This window comes from Delphinus delphis, chromosome 3 (genome assembly GCF_949987515.2).
Source record: "Delphinus delphis chromosome 3, mDelDel1.2, whole genome shotgun sequence".
Taxonomy (NCBI): Eukaryota; Metazoa; Chordata; class Mammalia; order Artiodactyla; family Delphinidae; genus Delphinus; species Delphinus delphis.
Window position 1 is genome coordinate 122,491,995 of NC_082685.1, and position 20,094 is coordinate 122,512,088.

The following is a 20,094-nucleotide window of genomic DNA, read 5'->3' on the forward strand; positions in this document are numbered from 1 at the left end:
TATGCTATATGATCCCATTAGAATGAAGGTCAGGAACAGGCAAAACTAGTCTATGGTGACATCAATATAGTGGTTGTCTTGTGAGAGGGGAGTATTGCCTGGAAAAGGGCAAAACAACTTTCTGGGGTGATGAAAATATTGTATATCTTGATCGGATTTGTAGCAGGGCTGAAAAAAATTTATCAAGCTGTATACTTTTTTTTTTACTCTATAAATTACACCCAATAAAATACTCAGCATGAAAAGATTTTTTCCTCCAATTAAAATGTTTTTTCAGTTTTTAAAAAATGTTAAAAAAAAAGTAGCTGACAGGTAAGTATACAGTCAAAGTCTTCCACTATTATCAGTTCAAGCTGGCTAATCTGTTAGAGTGGATAGGAAATAATCATGATCAAATGTGACTGAGGAAAAACTTAAACAAAACAAACAGTCTCTCAAAGAAGGGGAAGAAAACAATTACATCCACTCTCTCTGCTGAATTGATAATTCCCTGTAAAGTGCATAGATTACTATCTAGTTTGGACCTCTTTGATATTGCCTCTTGCATATTGCTCTTAGAGAAGTTTAGGGATTTTATCTGTTTTTTTAAAAACATTTACTTTTCCCAGGACAACCAATTAAATGCTTTTAAATATTATTCAGGTTTTTCTATTGACTTTTAAATTATACATGAACTTTCCCTTTTAGGCCCATACTGAATACTATATATATAATATGTATATGTATATATATGTTTATATATATGTATATGTTTTTATATACATACAAACATAGGTTTTCTATTTTTTAATATGATCTTGAATTTAATTGTGTGGTGATGACTAAGGTTCACTCATGGTGGGGATAAAATAAACGTGGACTATTATCTTCAACCTATGTTTGTGATCCTGCACTTAAAACTTTAACGACATGTTAATGTCAGCAGCTAGAGGTAAACTTAACTGTAACTGTGGAAGGTGGGATGCCTTTCGAATACCACTTTGAAGTGTTTTCAGTGGATCAGGTAAAATAAGGTAAAAGCTAAGTCAGGTTTGGAGGGATATGTGTACATGTGTAGGTGTGCCCCCAGCATTCCTATACTAGGAAATTATTTGATGATTATACAGTTAGCAATACTCACCTTAGTCACTTGATTCTCAAGACATTCCATGAAACAACCAGAACCTGCTATGCATTTTCTACATTTCCAACAACGGAGAATACTTATTTCTTCTTGATTATGATTTTTAGTTATCAATTCTTTACTTCTCTTCATCTGTGGGAAAATTAATGCATTTTTAGAATGTTAAACAGTGTCAGATTAAACTTGATTTTCTAAACCCTTTGAACAGCATTAGCTACATGAGGACCAGAAGGAAGAGAATTATCATTTATTGAGGTACCTACTAGTCTTAGGCTAGGGGTGCTCTATAAACTATATCCAGGATTAATTCTGATAATGATGCATTATACTAGTGACTACCAGCTTCTTTTATTTTTGCAGAACATTTTGTCTATTTCTTTCCATCTGTTCTCACTAAGAGTGGTAAAAGGTAAGAACAGTTAAATAAGTTACTCCAGTAACTTTAAAACTCATAACAAAGAACTATAAATATTCTTACAGATAGGATGTTTTGAATAGCCACAGCATTAAATTTTAAATATAACAGGATTTACTGAGTTGTAGTTAATTCTGTGAAAATTAGAAGTAATTACTTCACACGGGTCAGAATGGCCATCATTCTTGAGAAAAGGGAACCCTCTTGCACTGTTGGTGGGAATGTAAATTGATACAACCACTATGGAGAACAGTATGGAAGTTCCTTAAGAAACTAAAAATAGAACTACCATACGACCCAGCAATCCTCCTACTGGTCATATACCCAGAGAAGACCATAATTCAAAAAGACATATGCACCCCAATGTTCATTGCAGTACTATTCACAATAGGCAGGACATGGAAGCAACCTAAATGTCCATCAACAGAGGAACGGATAAGGAAGATGTGTACATATGCACAACAGAATATTACTCAGCTATTAAAAGAAATGAAATCTGGTCATTTGTAGAGACGTGGATGGACCTAGAGACTGTCATACAGAGTGAAGTAAGTCAGAAAGAGAAAAACAAATGTCATTTACTAACGCATATATGTGGAATCTAAAAAAATGGTATAGATGATCTTATCTGCAAAGCAGAAATACAGACACAGACGTAGAGAACAAACGTATGGACACCAAGGGGTAAAGGGGGGTGGGATGAACTGGGAGATGGGGATTGACACTATTGATACTATGAATAAAATAGATAACTAATGAGAACCTACTGTATAGCACAGGGAACTCTACTCAATGCTCTGCGATGACCTAAATGGGAAGGAAATCCAAAAAGGAGGGGATATATGTATACGTATAGCTGACTCGCTTTGCTGTACAGCAGAAACTAACACAACATTGTAAAGCAACTGTACTCCAAAAAAAAAAAAATTACTTCAAATTAATGGGAAAAATCCTGTATGCTAAATGCATTAATTTCTCTTGTATATTGTATTCAGTGGAACAGTTAACTATACTACATCTTGTGCTATGTGCAAAGACTTAGATAATAACCCTACCATTTTTTTAGTCTATTTTTATACTTGAGATTTTATGTCAGTATTGTGATTCAGACCAATTTGGGAAAACAGTTTCATACTAATAAGGATTCCAAAATAGGTGCATTGTATTTAATAACCTGTCTGGTAACTACTCATTATAAAGAAATGAGTTATACTACTCATTATAAAGTTATACTACTCATTATAAAGAAAAGAAATGTTAATTATGTCCACAAGGGCCTACCTAGCTCCCTGGCCACATTCCCTCATTTGTTAGATCTTTAATATTTCATTTATTCAACAAACATTTACTGAGAGCTAACCATATGCCCCACAATGAGTCAAACTCTGGGGGCACAAAGATGAGTAAAACTTATTTTCTGTCACAGACCTCACTATGCTATAGATCAACAGTTTCCTACCCTAGCTCATTAGAATAACTTGAGAAGCTTTACAAAATAGTGATGCCTAGGCCAGGCCCCACTCTTAGAAATTTTGACTTATTCTGAAATGGGGAGGGAGTTAGGAATGGGTACTTTTTATTAAAAAGTTCCCCAGGTGATTCTGGTCAGGGTGAGGACAGGCTGTGTTAATACACAAACAATTAACTAAGATGTAACAGCTGAAGGGACAAGAGAGGGAACATAGATGGACTTTAACCAAATTTAAAGGAAGGATTTGAAGAATTCTGCCTGGAAGAGCACAGCATGCCCCTCTTGCAACCTATCTAGCTCTGTCTGACCTTCAGGTGCTAGGCAGCAGTTCAGTCTCCACTGACATCTTCAGAACCCATCCTTAGGCCAGTTGCCACTCTACTTAAGCTTTGTCCTCAATGATCATCAATAATATCTTAATTTGCAAGTGTCCTGACCTCCCCCTGCTTTCATCATTGTTGATGCTCCCCTCCTCAGCTTCATTAGCACTCCTTTCATCTCTCAGTAGTCTTCCTAACATCTTCTATCCTCATTTACCTTTTAAACACCAATGGTTCTCAACCAGGAATGGGGATTGCAGGGAGCGATAACATCGGAATCAACAAAGGAGAAATTCCATATCCGCCTATGTTCTCCCCTTCCCTGAGATCCATACACACCTCCCCACTTCTCCCCTCCCCTCAGGGTTGCTCCACGCCCTCTTGGAGTGCAAGCATGTAGTTAGAAAAAGCCCTATTGGTGATTCTAATAAGTTTTCACTGAGAATTATACTCTGTGTGATAACTCTTTTATGGCAATGATTTTTAAATCTATACATCTAGTTTGATCTTATTCCAAAGCTCTAAGACCAATATTTTCAAATTCCGAATGTCAAATGCTATCTCTACATAAATCTCCTTTAGGGCCTTTGTAGTGGCTGTTCGCTCTGTCTACCCTGTACGGTAGCCACTTGTTAGATATGTTATTAAGCGCTCAAAATGTGGCTAATCTGAACTGAGATGCACAGTAAGGGTAAAATATACACTGAATTTTGAATACTGTGTAGAAAAAAAGAATGTTAAATATCTTAATAGTTTTCATATTTATTTCATGTTGAAATCAAATTTTTAATATACTGAGTTAAATAAAATATAATTGTAAAAATTAATTTCACGTTTCCTTTTACTTTTTGAATGTGGCTACTGTAAATTTTTAAATTATATATCTGGCTTGTATTATACTCCTACTGGAGAGCACCTGTCTAGACCTCCTCGCCCCAGGTCTCTGTATGGTTGGCTCTCTTCTCATCATTCAGAGGTCAGCTCACATTCATGTCCTCATAGGTATGGTATAAGAAGCACCTGGGGAGTTTATTTAAACGTATGTCACAGGGCCACAGTCCCAGGAATTCTAATTCAATGTTCCTAGGGTGGGATTCTGCATATTTAACAAGCAACTAGGTGATTCTGTAACAGGTGATCTGAAGATCACACTCTGAGGGACAGAATACAATCTAAGCTCCATTTGCAACAACATGGATAAACCTGGAGAGTATTAAGCTTGCTGGAATAGGTCAGACAGAGAAAGACAAATATGCTACCACTTATATGCGGAATCTAAAAAATAAAACAGATAAATGTATATAACAAAATAGAAACAGACCCACAGGTATAGAGAACAAACTAGTGGTTACCAGTGTGGAGAGGGAAAAGGAGAGGGGCAAGATAGGGGTATGGGATTAAGAGCTATGAACCACTATGTATAAAATAGGTAAGCAACAAGGATATGTTGTACAGCACAGGGAAATATGGCCATTATTTTGTAATAACTTTAAATAAGGTATAATCTGTAAAAATACTGAATCACTATGTTGTACACCTGAAACTAATATAACATTGTAAATCAACTATACTTTAATTAAAAAAAACATACAGTCTAAGCCTTTTAAGATGTCATAAAAGGTCCTTTAGGTAGCACAAGGGATTCTTGCGATGGAACTGTTCTGTATCTGATTGTGGTGTTGCTCACATGAATCTACACATGTGATAAAATCGCATATAACTACACACACACATGAGTACATGTAACTGGTGAAATCTGAATAAAGTAGATTGTTTGAAGGGTATACAGGATTGCTCCATGAATCTGTAATTCACAATTCACAACTGAATCTACAACTATTTCAAAGTAAAAAGTTAAAAAAAAACTTTTACCGCATACATTAAAAACTCAATATTTTAAAAAGTCATAATATTTTTTACCAATTAACTGTCCTGACATACTTGTATAATCCTCTATATTTTTTCACTATATTTTTAGCTGCATGTTTTGATTGCCTCTTCATATGACAACTTTGCAATGTCTTCTACGAAGAGAATAAAAAGATCATTTAGTCTTTCCTGTTTAAAAAACAAAAAGGCCCTATACACTTTTAAAATCCAACTCCTAACTAGCTCTCAAGTCTTGGTGTCCCCTCCATGAACACTCCACACCAATACTATGCAGATCTTTGTGCATTTCCCTAAAAATACCTTTTTCTGTTTTCCCACTTTCAAATTTGCTGTTCTCTCTTCCTGTAATATCACTTCCTTTTCCTTTGACTTATTTAAGAAATACTTTTCATCCTTTAAGGCCGAGCTCAAAATTTTCTTTTACAGATGCTCCCCAGAAAAGTACACTTCCTCCCTCTTCTGTGTTCCCATGGAACTTTGCATGTACCTCTACAGTAGCACTAGTCAAGTTGTATTACACTTATATGTGTGTATGTGTCCTATTAATTTAATGGTGAGGTCCTAAAAAGCACCATGTTCTATTAAAACCTGCATTTTTACAATCAAATATTGTACCTGGCACCAAAATGACAGTCAACAAGTGTTCGCTGAAATCAAATCAACGAGATCTGGCAGCTCAACTTACAAAAATTCTTTTTCCCATACCAATTATTAAGTATGCCTGCCTAACCAGTGGGGTAAAGCAAATAGAAGTCTTTTAGAGCAAGGGATGTGAGGAGCTCAAGGGAAGAAACAAAGCTGTGTTTATACATATCTGAACTTGAAAGGAGAACTGGAGACTACACTACAGTGACATATTTATAGGACATCTTAGGTGGCTTCTTTCAGAGAATTTATGCTAAAAGAAGACGTCAAACATGGTAAATGAACCTATTAACAAAATGGTAGTCTTTGAACTGATTTGAATACAGCCTGGTTGTCGGACGCTAACTCAAATCCATCCTTAACTCCAGTTCCCTAGACCCTAGTATGGGTTCTAGAAAAGAAGAAGCTGTATAAGTAAACAACTAAAAATCCTGTTTTTTGTTGGAGTCTAAACAATTTTGAGCAGATACACCAAATGGCTTTAACACTCTGAGGACCTGGGGGCAGCAACTAGAGAACTATCAAAGCAAACAGAGGAGGGACCTTGGGAAACAGTAAAACAACGTGAAAATGAACTTACTGCTGAACACATATGAATGTCTCACAATGCTCAGAAATACTTGGAAGGACTCTGCAGAGAGTGCTGGGTTCTGAGCCAACAAATGCGAATAACAAACTATAAAATTCTGGTATTACTGTTCATATGACTGTGGTGCAACTTACAGACTGATAAGGTCTAAGAAATTCAGGTAGTCTTCCACTTTTCTTCCAAATCCTGTTCCTCATCTCTTACTCCAGTTCTCATCAGATCAGATACGTGAGTTTTTCTAAAAGGGGGTGCTTCCTTGGGCCCTAGTTCTTCCCACCTATGTCACAGTCTTTGTTATGGTAACTTTCTTGGCTCCTGCCAAAGCCTGGTCTCTCGGACCAAGCTAGCTGCTAATACCTGCTTGATTTTCTCCATATTGCCTGCTCATAGATTTCCTCTTGCCATACTTCACTACTTATCCTGATATTCCTGTCACTTTCTAGTATTTCCTTAACACAGCTGTTATATGTAAAGTAACGCTTGGCTGAGTTATGCATACCTCTCAAATACTGGCCTATTTCATTACAAAATATCAAAAAAGTCACATTTGTTAACATTACCACCAACCTCAGCCAAAACTTCTTTAATTATCGGGCAGTAGTTAAGCTCATAGCAGTGGACACAAGTTTTTCAAAGTGCTAATTTTTGTTTAAAATTCAAATTTTATCACTTGCAACAAATACCACCAAATATCCATGTCTGAATAACCATAGTTTGTCATTCAAGTAAAAATGGTGTGCTGTGGAAAGGTGGATAGTTCAGCTCTCAACTAAAACAGCTGAACAAGGGCTTTTCTTCAAGACTACCCACCATCAGCATTCAGTGTACTACAGAAGTGCTTTATGCATTCTTCCCATTTTTTTTCACATGGAATATTAAAAATATGTATTGAAGAGTAAAGATTTAATAAAATCAATACTATTTACTGCTTCAATAAACAGGTTTTTTTTAATAAATTTATATTTATTTATTTTTGGCTGCGTTGGGTCTTCGTTGCTGCGTGCGGGCTTTCTCTAGTTGCGGCGAGGGCTACCCTTGGTTGTGGTGTGCGGGCTTCTCATTGCAGTGGCTTCTCTTGTTGTGGAGCACAGGCTCTAGGCTTGCGGGCTCTAGAGAGCAGGCTCAGTAGTTGTAGCACATGGGCTTAGTTGCTCTGCGGCATGTGGGATCTTCCCGGACCAGGGCTTGAACCCGTGGCCCCTGCATTGGCAGGCAGATTCTTAACCACTGTGTCACCAGGGAAGCCCAGGGTTTTTTTTTTAACTGCATGTGTATGGCAGTAAAGAATAAAATGGCTACTAATACTGTTTGTCACCACTGCCTTGATTCTGCTAAAGGACCAGAAGTTTTACTCTCTATTGCTTTTCCATGATTAATGAAAATGTTAACAGAGTAGAAAAGGCAAATAACATCTTAGTATTACCAAGAATAGTTTGACCTGGTTCTCTGTGGTCCACCAGGGGGTGTGGCCCACATTTTGAGAACTGCTATTTCAGTTCAGCAAAACAGCTGTCCCAAAAATGTTGTCTATGAAAATCTTATTTTCCACCAATATCTTTTAAAATATCTAAGAAGGATAGGTGGGTCCCCATGGAGAAATATATTTATAACAAAATTTATAACAATTTATGAAATTTTCTATAAAGTCAACTACTGGAATTATAATCTACACAAAGACGTTTCATTCCTTCATCTGTCTTTTGCTACTTACAACTTTTTTATGGTAAAAATCAGCATTTGGCACAGGTCAAATTCTACACACCTAGGTCTCCAAGGTTTGCTCACTTTCTTTTTATTCATGGGTTTAAACTTGAGATGAAGTGGACACAATATAAATTACTAAAATTTATCTAAAATTAGAAAATAAGAATAAACCAAGAAAACTTTAAAAATTGAAATAGACCTCAAATATCTTCTCCAAAACTCATAAAAAATAGGGGGGTGGTCCAGGCAAAAATGATCTAACTGGGAAATTTTACCAATTCTTTAAGAAATGGATAATCTTTGTAATTTATATAATTGTGGTGGCCAGAAAATATAAAAGGAAGATGAGCTCTGCAAATAAAACATAACCTTGACACACTAACTAGACAAGGAGATATAAAACTACACAAAGAGAGTATAAGTAAATTACATACCGATCTATTTATGAACACAGATGATAAAATCCTAAATAAAATATTAGTCATGGAATCCATCAGTGATGTAAAAGAATACTACATTTTAGCCAAACAAGATTATTTTCAGGAATTCAAGGATGATTCAAAATGAAAAAAAAAAGGCCTATTCAATATATTTTACAAACTGTAAGATTAAAAGAAAAAAAACACAGGACCACCTCAAAAGATGCAAAATAAAACTTTTGGTAAAGTTCAACATTTAGTCATGATAAAAAGACAGCAATACTTAGCATCCTAGAAACAGAAGGAAATTTCATTAACCTGATAAAGAAAGGGCTTACTGAAAACCTTAGCAATTATAATACCTGATGGTCAAACTTTAAAAGCATTCCATGAAAATTAGGAAGAAAACAGAGACAATGATGCTATTTTTCATATTATTCAGCTTTAGAACACAACAGAAGAAAAGTAAATAAGAGGTATAAGGATTGGGAAGATTTAGTAAGTGAAAAAGAAATTAAGTGCCTGTGACACCATTTCTCTTTTTTGGGCTGCAGATGTTTCCACCTTCTTAGAACTACATTGCTCATTTCTAACGTACTATTAGTTTCTCAGTCTGGGCACTCATTATATAGGTGTGCTCACTTCGTGAAAATTCATCAAGCTGTATGCTTGTGATACGTTTATTTTTCTATATGTATCTTATTTCATCAACATAACCCATGATTGCCTCTGTTTGAGAAGAGTACATAAAGAATTCTCAACATAAAGCAATGTCTACAGTAACAATTTTCATCATCTGGTCCTGGTTACACTGTAACTGTTCATGATACATGGAAGTCGAGGAATTCCATCAACAGAAGGAATCAGAGATGTATTTTCCTACCTCTGCTTATAGGGGGATTACTTATCCACCACCAAGGAAAAAATGGAGAATGGGGAAGATGTAGGAATGTGTCCCTGCTGCTCTCTCATTATAAAAGTGACATATGTCAAAGATCAGCTTACATGTGGATAAACGGTCCCAGCTCCTTTCATGACCAAAGAATTGGTTAAATGCTAAAGAAGAGTTTGGAATCCAAATCCTACACAATTGGAAATGGGTCAAGATACAAAAATCCAATGTAAAGATCTCTCACATAGGGACAACACTTTTGTATTTTTGTATTTCATGCAAAGAATTTGAATGTGAAGTATTCCAACTTTTCTACCGTAACAGTAAAGGAAGAAAATTTTAAGCTAGTATTTTCCAGCAGCTTTATCGTCTTTACATATCAATATCTAATTATTTGGGCAGAGAGAGGGAAGAATGAATAGTTAAAACATAGGAGAATTTTAGGGCTGTGGAATTATAATATAGTGGTAGGTACATGACATTATACATTTGTTAAAACCTATAGAACTATACACAGAGTGAACCCTAATGTAAACTATGGACTTTAGTTAAAAATAATACATCAACATTCAATCATCAACTGTAAAAAGTGTATCACACTAACACAAGAGGTTAATAATAGAAAAAACTGTACAGGGGAGAGGGAGTATATGAGAGCTTTCTATACTTTCTGTGCAATATTCTTGTAAAGCTAAAACTGCTCTAAAAGTGTCTTAATTAAAAAATATAATTATTTTGACATATAATAGCATTATCTACTCAAAGTTATTAATATTCATTAACAAATGGGAAAGTATACTTTTGTCTTGTTTATTTAAATGATTGAAAATAGTTTTTCCTTTGAAATCTGACATTAACATTGGTTTTCCAAATGTAAGAAAAACTTCTACCTTGTCAGTATGATACCTGTATTAGTTTACTTGGGCTGCCATAACACAATACCACAGACAGGGTAGCTTAAACAATAGAAATTTATCAGTTCTGAGATTGGAAATCTGAGATCAGGGTGACAGAAATTTTGGGTTCTAGTAAGGGCTTTCTTTCTAGCTTGCAGACAGCCACCTTCTTGCTATGTCCTCACATGGCCTTTCCTCTGTGCATGTGCACTTCTGGTGTCTCTTCCTCTTCTTATAAGGACAACAGTCCTACTAGATTAGGGCCCCGCCCTTATGAGCTCATTTAACCTTAAAGGCCCTATCTCCAAATACCATCATATTGGGGGTAAGGACTTCAATATATGGATTTGGGAGGGAGACAATTCAGTCTATAACATTCCTCCCTCTTGCCCCCAAAATTCATGTCCTTCTCACATGCAAAATATATTCACCCTATCCTAACAGTCTCAAAAGTCTTAACCCATTCTAGAATCTACTCCAAGTCCAAAGTATCATCTAAATCAAGCGTGGCTGAGACTTGAGGTATGATTCATCCTGAGGCAAAATTCCTCTAAGCTGTGAACCTGTGAAAACAGAAAAATTATGTACTTCCAAAATAAAATGGTCGGACAGGCATGGGATAGACATTCCCATTCTAAAAGGGAGAAATCAGAAAAAAGAAAGGAAGGGGTGACAGGTCCCAAGCAAGTCCAAAACCTAGGCAGGCAAACTACATTAGACTTAAGGCTCAACAATAATTCTCTTTGGTTCAATGCTTTGCCTGCTGGGGCCCACTATGGTGGTGGCTTTGTCTTCTGCCCACTGGAATGGGTGGCCTCAAGCCCTTGGCCATGGTAGGCAGCTTTGCCCTTGAGGCCATGTAGAGGGACATGGTCTGCTGAAACTGAGGGTGACTCCACTTTGAAACTCAGGAGGAGACAACTTTACCCTCTGGACCTGTGTGCTCCGGGCCTATGCAGGCAGTGGCAGTCCTGCTGATCTCTGAATTATCTTCAGGGTCACTTTTCCCTTTTCTTGAAGGATAAAACATATCTGCAGCCAATTCAGTCTAGAACAGTACCTATAAAACCCAAGCCAGTCTTCTCAATTTTGACATTATTAGAAAGCCCATGTTTTATTGTATGTCTTTCCTTTTATAGAATTCATAGAATAAAATCCTGTGAAAAATACTGAGTTCAAAATTTCTCAAAAGGTAAAAATCATGCTAGTGAACAAGAAAGAAAAATCAAAGGTGAAATGGCCAAAGAATCTGGAGCTCCCTTAACAATTACCTACATATTTCTTAAAAATTGGAACAAGGTATAAACAAAAAGCCAACAGAGGTAAAACTGATAAAAGTGTGGAAGGAGCAATGCATACCAAGTTAGAAAATAAAACACTAAACTGAATTAGCCAATTTGGACCATTTCAAGGCAAATAATATTTCTAAATTTTAGGTTTGTTTGTTTGTTTTTAAGGAAAAGCTAATGAAAATGCACTACAGATAAAGGCTGCTGTCAACCGTGACTCTTAATACCACGTTACTACACGTAAATAATGAAGCATCTATATCTCTATGTCTGCTGAAGATTGGTTTGAAAGTAGGAGGTCTATGGATACATATGTGTATCCATATACATATGTGTCAATGGGAGCACATTCAATGCTGATTAGATGGGATTTCTCTCTAATGTGCAAACAAACTAGACATGAGCTCTTACAAAGGAATGATGCCATGGAGAAAAATACAGATGTCAGTCTTAGTCTGTTGCAATGATGATAGTAGTAAAAAGTCAGAACTATTTGAGGAAATTTGAGTATTTTCTTTATATATACACCTTTCCTGTATATATAACGTTAACAAAAATACACTGATGTCTGGCAGGATTTTGGAGAGAATGACTATTAAAATCAGAGAGAAAATTACTTGCAGAAAAGGAATATTCTATTACTGATTGAGAAATCCTGCCCATACCCCCTGGGGCCTTATATTAAAGATGTGTATATACTTGTCTTTGCTTAAAAGCACCACATTGCATTTGTAGCCATGAGACTGAGGCACAATTTGGCACCTAAAGGTTGTAAACTGGAAGTGCTTGGTAGATTATGTCTCCATGAAATAAGAAGCAGTATTTCTTTTGTAATATAAAGAAATGTTCCCAGTGTAAAAGAAATCTTATTGTTATGTAGGACACAGTAACCTCAGAAGTCATCCACAAATGTTTTGCAGAAGTGGGCTTTGAAACCAATGATTGTTCACATAAACAGAACATCATATGTAATAACTCTGTTGGGAATAAGCTGCACAGATATTGGTTATTTTGTAAAATTGATACCATGTCAGCTCCCCCTGCTGATGTTGAATCTTCTTGATGTGTGTTGTGACCACAGAAGAACTGGAATAAAATGTGCTCAACTCCAAGCAGATACAGAAAAGAAGCATTAATAACACAGCAATCAATGGTCTGTGAAAAATTGCAAAAATATAAATAACTGAGTTTTCAAAGCAGCAGTCACTACACTTGTTTGTAAACTGTTTAAGAACACATCAGGACCCGAAAATTAATCTTACATTAGGCAGAAATTAAAACAGGGTTTTACAGATATAACTAGAGTCCTGTGGAATTTATATGCCTTATGTGGTTCAATAGATATTTTTAGAACATGTATTATTTAGTGAAAGCTGGCTTGTAATTCAGGATCCCTCTTCCATTAGCTTTCAATCTTTGTCAAGGGTATCAGATACTTTACAGGTACAAATAGGAGACTGGATCAGGTGATTTCTAAACTGTCAATTCTATAATTCTAGACTTGATAGCTTCAGTGACTAAAACGGGAATTGAAGCCTCCAATTTATTAACTCTACAACTGTCTAAATCACAAATTACAGAGAGACACCTCAATTTTCTTCAATAACTGTTGGTTTACATACTTCAGGGTTGAACATGATAAAGTCAACTTCAGCAACTTTAACTGTTTAAATGGTTCTGCATACACTTTAGTGTTCATATCGAGAGACATTTTTCTTGGAAAGCACCCAACTTTTGTTGACAAAGAATTATTCAGTAGTTCAAACTACCTTATCACCGTCTGGTCACCTCTACCCACCCTCCCTTTTCTTCCCTTCTACCTCCCCTGGGCTTGCTGAACTCTTAGGCATAATACAATGCATATTCCACCTTAAGGAGAAAAGGTAATATAAATTTGATGCTGTAGTAGCTACCAAGTTCTTTTACACTCTCACATAGCTTCTTAAACTACACACTACACTTGAAGTTGAACACCATCTTTTTATTCTTTTAAATTTCTCCTTTCCCCTCTTCTTTCTCACAAACATACCTCAGACACTCAGTCCTGAATGCTCACTGCAGTCTTTGAATCCAAGTGACACCTTTAAGAATTGTAAAAATATCATTGAAGAAATGTAGATACTTTGTAAATTCTGTATTTTGATTAATTTTGCTCATTTAAACTGCTGCCACTCTGGTAAAAGAAGGAATGCACTCTAAAAATGGATGAAAGTAATAGTATGTAGCACCCAAATATTCACTTATTTCTCACATGCTACTTCCTTAGGAAGAAAATATATGAAAAGGTAGAAATTACATACAGAATTAATAGAGTTATGAGGAAAGCTAAAATATACTTTCAAAATGGTGTGTGTCTATTTGTTCTCATATGTAAATCTTAGAAATCACCATATGATGAGTCTACAAAGTTTTGTTCCGAGCAATAGGTATAGTCATATTTGGAGATTTCTGAGCAGACTAGGATACATCTGAACATATTTTTTAAATACTGCCAAAATATTTCTGATTGACCAAGAAGAGGCAGTAGCATGAAGAAAATAAAACCAAGTGATTTTTTAAAATTAATTTTAACTTGCGTTTTGAGGCTACAAATATTCACTCATTCAGTGAATATTTGCTGAGAACCTACTGTTTTGTCAGGGAACACACACAAAAAAAATAAAAATAAAACATGTACTGTGAATGCATATGAGAGGGTAAGAGGGGTTCTAAGCCAGCTGGGAGAGAGAGAGAGAGTAGGCAAAATTGTCAGGGTTCTCAGAGGAAAGTATCTAATTAAAGAATTGATCCTGAGGTCAATTGCAGCCTTGTTTCCCCAGGTGCTTCTCAGGCTGATTTCTTAGAATGGAAAATAAGAGCTAAAACATATTTACTTTACGTAAAATATATTAATATGATATGAAGCATGGTCTTAACCGAAAGCTGATAATAAGTAAGTTGTGGAACTCACCATGCTTTTATTGGATGGATATATTCTTTTTGATGGGTCAAGTATCAATAATCAAAAAAGGATTCAAATGAGAAATTGGTAACAAAAATAAGCACACTGGCTTCAAAACCCTTTTTTCTCCTGGGCAAAGGTGTAGTTACACAGAGATGCTTTTTGCTGGATACAGAGGCAGCTATACTAGGTTACCACAAAAGATTGCTAGATAATGGAGACAAAAAAGTAGTAGGTATCTCCTAGCAGATAAAGCACTGACCTGGAAGCTAAGAAACTTGGCTTGTTTATTTTACTTATTTATCCCATCATCTTCCCCACAAAAGGGTTTAAAGCTCTTGGCACTTTCATTGTTTGCTTCTGTCTTTCCTGAACAGCCTTTATCTTTGAATAGTTCACCTGTTACCTAAACCTCTGTCTAGTACTCATGTCACTACACCACCAGGTATTATACTAATGCGTACGTTTGTTTCTTCCTCTAAATTGTAAGTACCCAAAGAAAGGGCATAAGCAGTATCTCAAATCTTCATAGCCCTTTATGATACCACATGATGCTTTTTACATGCCTATATATGTTGTTGATATGAATTGGAGGCAACTAATTTTCTCACTCTGGGCACTGAAAGGAAATTCTAACAGATCACATATAACCCACATTCTTCATTTCACATAAATTCACCTATGAGCCAATTCTATGACTAATTTCATTATACTGCATTACATGGGGAAAAGTCCAATTTAGAGACTAAAATATAATTAACATTTTCATATGATTCTAGATGAATCAATAGCTTGTCCTAATATACAAGGTGCTTCCAAAAGATTATGCCCCTGTACTACTAAACTCTTACTTACTCATAATTACTTAAGGTTAGAAAAGAAAAATTGGATAAAGTAGCACTTTTTTTTAAGCCACTTAGTTTCTGGTATTTTTTTCATTTACATTATGGTTTATTACAGGATAGTGAATATAGTTCCCTGTGGGATACAGTAGGACCTTGTTGTTTATCTATTTTATGTATAGTAGTTTAAAGTAGCACTTTTTAAATGGCTTACTAGATTTAGTTTTAAATAAGATTCTGAGTATAAAGCGGAAATGTGGTTATGAAACTATCAATTTAACTCTCCTACTAGATAAACTCCATTATAATGGAAAAATGTTGCTACAGTAATCCAGCCAAAAGATAAGGCCCAGATTGGGGTGATAGCAGTGGTAGTGGTAAATAATGGTCAACTTCTGGATATACACTGAAGGTAGAACAAACAGGATTTCCAGACAGACTGAATATGGGGTCTAAGAGAAAGAGGAATCAAGGATGGCTCCAAATCTTTGGGCATGAGCAACTGTAAGGATGGAACTGCCATCAACTGATATGGGGACAGATGCAGGTGGAACAGAAAGGGCAGATCAGGAGTTCAGTTTTGGATGTATTAGTTTGAGATGTCTATTTAACTTTCACAAAGAACTGTTAAGTGTAAGCTGGATTCAAGAATCTGGAGTTCTGAAGGGTGTCTGAGCAGGAGCTTTAAATGTGGGCAGGTTCTCTAAAGCCATGAAAATGGATGAGATCTATAAGGTTGTAAGTATGGATAGAGAAGAGAACAAAATCCTGAGCCCCCGGGCTCATATAAATTTTCTGGGGATCTAAACTTCCTCTCAGTTATGTCTATTAACTTTCACTCATTTCCCCCTGAGTTTTGTAATTTTGGAGTATGAATTCATCTTTACCATGAGACAACTATGGGACCTTGTTTGAGGACCTGCCCCTCCAGGAAGAACAGTTTCACACTGTATCTGCCAGATGCTTGAGGAACATCACCAGCAGAGGAATAGCTTTTCGGTAAGTTTCTCAGTTTGGGGCTCCTTGGCTCACCCTGTTAGTATTCAATATAAATCCAAGTACTAAAATCTGAAGTTAAGGATTCTCAGGTGATTTGAAGGATGTCAGAATTAAAAATGAATAAATATAGGAAAAGAATCTACAGACTATTTCGGGGTGAACAAGTTGGTGAGGAAAAATTCTTCAGTTTAAAGGTATCATGCTAATAAATGTAGGATGATTAATACAATCACCATTTACAACCCCTAATGAAATGATGGATTTAAGGGAAAGAAATCAATGGATACTAAAAACATTTGGAAAAAAGGATGATGGAGCATTTTATAATGTATGTGTAAGGCTGTTACCACCTGAACTCAAAGATCAATCTTAACATCACACGAAAACAGGACAACTATACTGGTTTGCTAGGGTTACCATAACAAAATACAACCGACTGGATGGCTTTAACAACAGACTTTTTTTTTTTTCCACAGTCTGGAGACTAGAAGTCTAAGATCAAGGGGCCATCAGGGTTGGTTTCTTCTGAGCCTCTCTCCTTGGATGTTAGATGGCTGCCTTCTCATGTGTCCTCACATGATCTTTCTTCTGTAGGCACACACCCTGGTGTCTCTTTGCAAGTCCAAATTTCCCCTACTTATAAAGACACTAGCCAGATTGGATTGAGTCCACCCAAACAGCCTCATTCCAACATAATCACCCTTTAAAGGCCTTATCTCCAAATACAGTCACAGCCTGAGGTACCTACTGGGAATTAGCTCTTCAGTATATGAATTTGGGGGGATACAATTCACGTTATAACAACCACCAAACATCTTGTGCCTCCTGATGTAATGCAGCTGAAAATACTGAGCACCATCTCTAAAGTATTCTTAAAATAATAATAATAACCTGAACTGAATCAAACCTCTAAATCTAAGAACCACTTTATTTACTACATGAATAGAGGAATGTTGCAATGACACCGTGAGGCTACAACTAGCCAAATACAACTTGGTTTTTTCAAAAAATAAATTAATTTTAAAAGAGGGAGGAGAAACTTAAGAGATTTAAGATGTCTAACAAATGCAATGTGTAGACCCTGTTTGAATCTTGATTCAAACAAATCAACTGTAAAAAAATATTTTTGAGACAACCAGAGAAAATTATACATGAACTAGGTATTAGATGATATTAAAGAACTGTTCATTTTGTTGGACATAATATATAAAACTGTTGCTGTTTTTTAAAGGTCCTTAGGCTAGAGATAAATATTCTAATTTTGAGTATTTACAGGCAAAATTGTATAATGTAGAAACAAATTTTATATAATGCAGAAAAAAGAAACAAGAATGGAAGAATAATAATAACTTTTAAAGCTGGTTGATGGATACATGATGATTCATTATGCCATTCCTCTATTTTTGTGTATGTCTGAAATTTTTCATAAAAAGTTTCTTTTTATAAAAACTGAACAAACAGAATTTTCAGATGAGACTTTTCTCTACCATCTACTCAGAGACTAAGCCAATACAGACTTCCTCGTAATCTCTGTGTCCGTGGATGCCGTTTTTTTTTAATCTACTGTTTTACTGAAAATGTTACCCTTCCCAAGTCCTGGTTTTACTCAGGGGTCTCAGTTCCCAACTGCCTGACTTATGTGTACCCAAGGCCTTGGCCTCCTGTATAACTATGAGTATATTAGTGAGCCTAGCAACCTCACTCTAACACTAAGGGTAGTTTTTATGTCATGTGTCTGTTGCCAAGCTCTCTCCACCTTTCTTCTTCTTTTTAGCTCCTGGGCTTTCTTTTACTTTGTTACAAGCTCATCTATGCATTTATGTAGTATATATCAAATATCTGTAGAGAAGTTCTAGTATTTGTAGCATAGGTTTTCAGGTTATCATAACCAGAAGACTCCCCTCTGTTAACCACTGCAAGAAAAACTTCTAATTCCAGTTATTTGGCAATGTCACTCAGAGTTATGGTCATGTTCCTTAGGATTTGTTCTGAAAACATCAGAATTCTGAAGGGAAGGGGCAAAGGGAGAGAGGGGGATTAAAGTGGACTGAGGACAAAAGATACCTTGCCAGCTTTTTCAAAAAGGTAGAATGGGACAGAATCTCTCTAACAGGCCAAGGAAGAAATATGTGAAGAGGAAAATATTTCACCCCATATGCTCTATAAACAATAAGCAAATGTGTGACCTCAAAAATTCTAGGCCAAGCGCTTCCCTGGTGGCGCAGTGGTTGAGAGTCCGCCTGCCAATGCAGGGGTACGTGGGTTTGTGCCCCGGACCGGCAAGATCCCACATGCCGCGGATAGGCTGGGCCCGTGAGCCATGGCCGCTGAGCCTGTGCGTCCGGAGCCTGTGCTCCGCAACGGGAGAGGCCACAACAGTGAGAGGCCTGTGTACCGCAAAAAAATAAATAAATAAATAAAAATTCTAGGCCAAAAATTATGGTTCTAATCACCAAGGCTTTACTTTTTGAAAATCTGAAGCATTTTATCTTCCACACTGAAGGCAGAGCCCTTGTTGAAAACACATAACAGATCATTACTTTCCTGCACCCTTCAGGGGCTTCCCAGTGCTCTGCTGACCAGGCTGCTGTCTGTCCTCAGTCCCAGTCTGCTCTACAGGCCCGCAGTCCAGACTTCTTTCCACTCCTCCACTCCACTGGCTCACTCCCCCTGCTCCTACCCCTGGATCCCTGGAAAGTTTGCCCCTGGCCTCCAGGGAATAGAGCCATATCCTTCAAGTCTCAGCTTAAATGCCTCTCCCTGGAGAAGAAAGGGGAGTGGGTCTTCCTTGACCTATTTTTTCCCCCAATGACCTTTCCAATTCTCCTTCAGAACATTCATCATGCTTTTAATTACTTGTTCCATGTCTGTCTTTCTTGCTGAGTTGCAAACTCCTTAACAGTTTGTAACAGTGCTAGCACAGTGTTGGGCATTAATCAGTTGAATGAATGAGTGAATAAGTAAGCAAGCATAAGCAAGACATTCTTATGCATTCAAAAAAAGGCATTCTTTCCTTACTCTGCTTAAAGTCAGGATACAACTTACTGGCATCACCAGGGTAAATTTAGCAAACACCACCAAAGGAAGCTGGTCTCAGCCTTTTAATGATGTTATAGAGACTGAATTTTAGAAGCTCCATTTTAGAATATGATCTGAGCTTCATGACATCTTATGTGGTTTGATGACTATATGTCACTGGATGTGTTCAAATTATTTATAATCCTCTTTATGAAGCTATCCATCAGAAAATAGTACTTTTCTCTTTTTAATTAGCAATGGTACAGAAAGTAGTATACTCTCCATATTTGTTAAACTAAAATCTCTACATATAAAACATGAATTCAAGGGGTTGGAATTATTTTACATACTACTACTATTTTTGAAGACAGTGATTACTAAATGGCATTAGCTCCTTTAATCATCAGGACATTCCTGTGAAGTAGGGATTGTTAACTCCGTTTTATAAATGAGGAAACTGAGGCTTAGAGAAGTAAAGTAACTTCCCAAACTATCTCCATCATTTTATAAGGAGGAAGTTCCTATTTCTAGAATCTTGAGATTTCTAAGGACAAGAGCAGTGAGGTTGACTGACGTCCTTACAGAGAGTTCAAAGTTGGGAAGGGGGAAAGTGCTCTCTATTAAGTCATTTACTGGAATAG

General features: G+C 36.4%; 1 protein-coding gene across 1 annotated transcript in view; it reads right to left on the reverse strand.

The window, feature by feature from the left end:
- RNF180 (ring finger protein 180) overlaps positions 1-20,094 on the reverse strand; it is a 276,822-nt gene that overhangs the window by 246,638 nt on the left and 10,090 nt on the right. Inside the window, exon 2 of the mRNA XM_060007026.1 lies at positions 1,121-1,255. Within this exon, the coding sequence (XP_059863009.1) occupies positions 1,121-1,255 (135 nt within the window). The remainder of the gene's footprint in view (positions 1-1,120; positions 1,256-20,094) is intronic.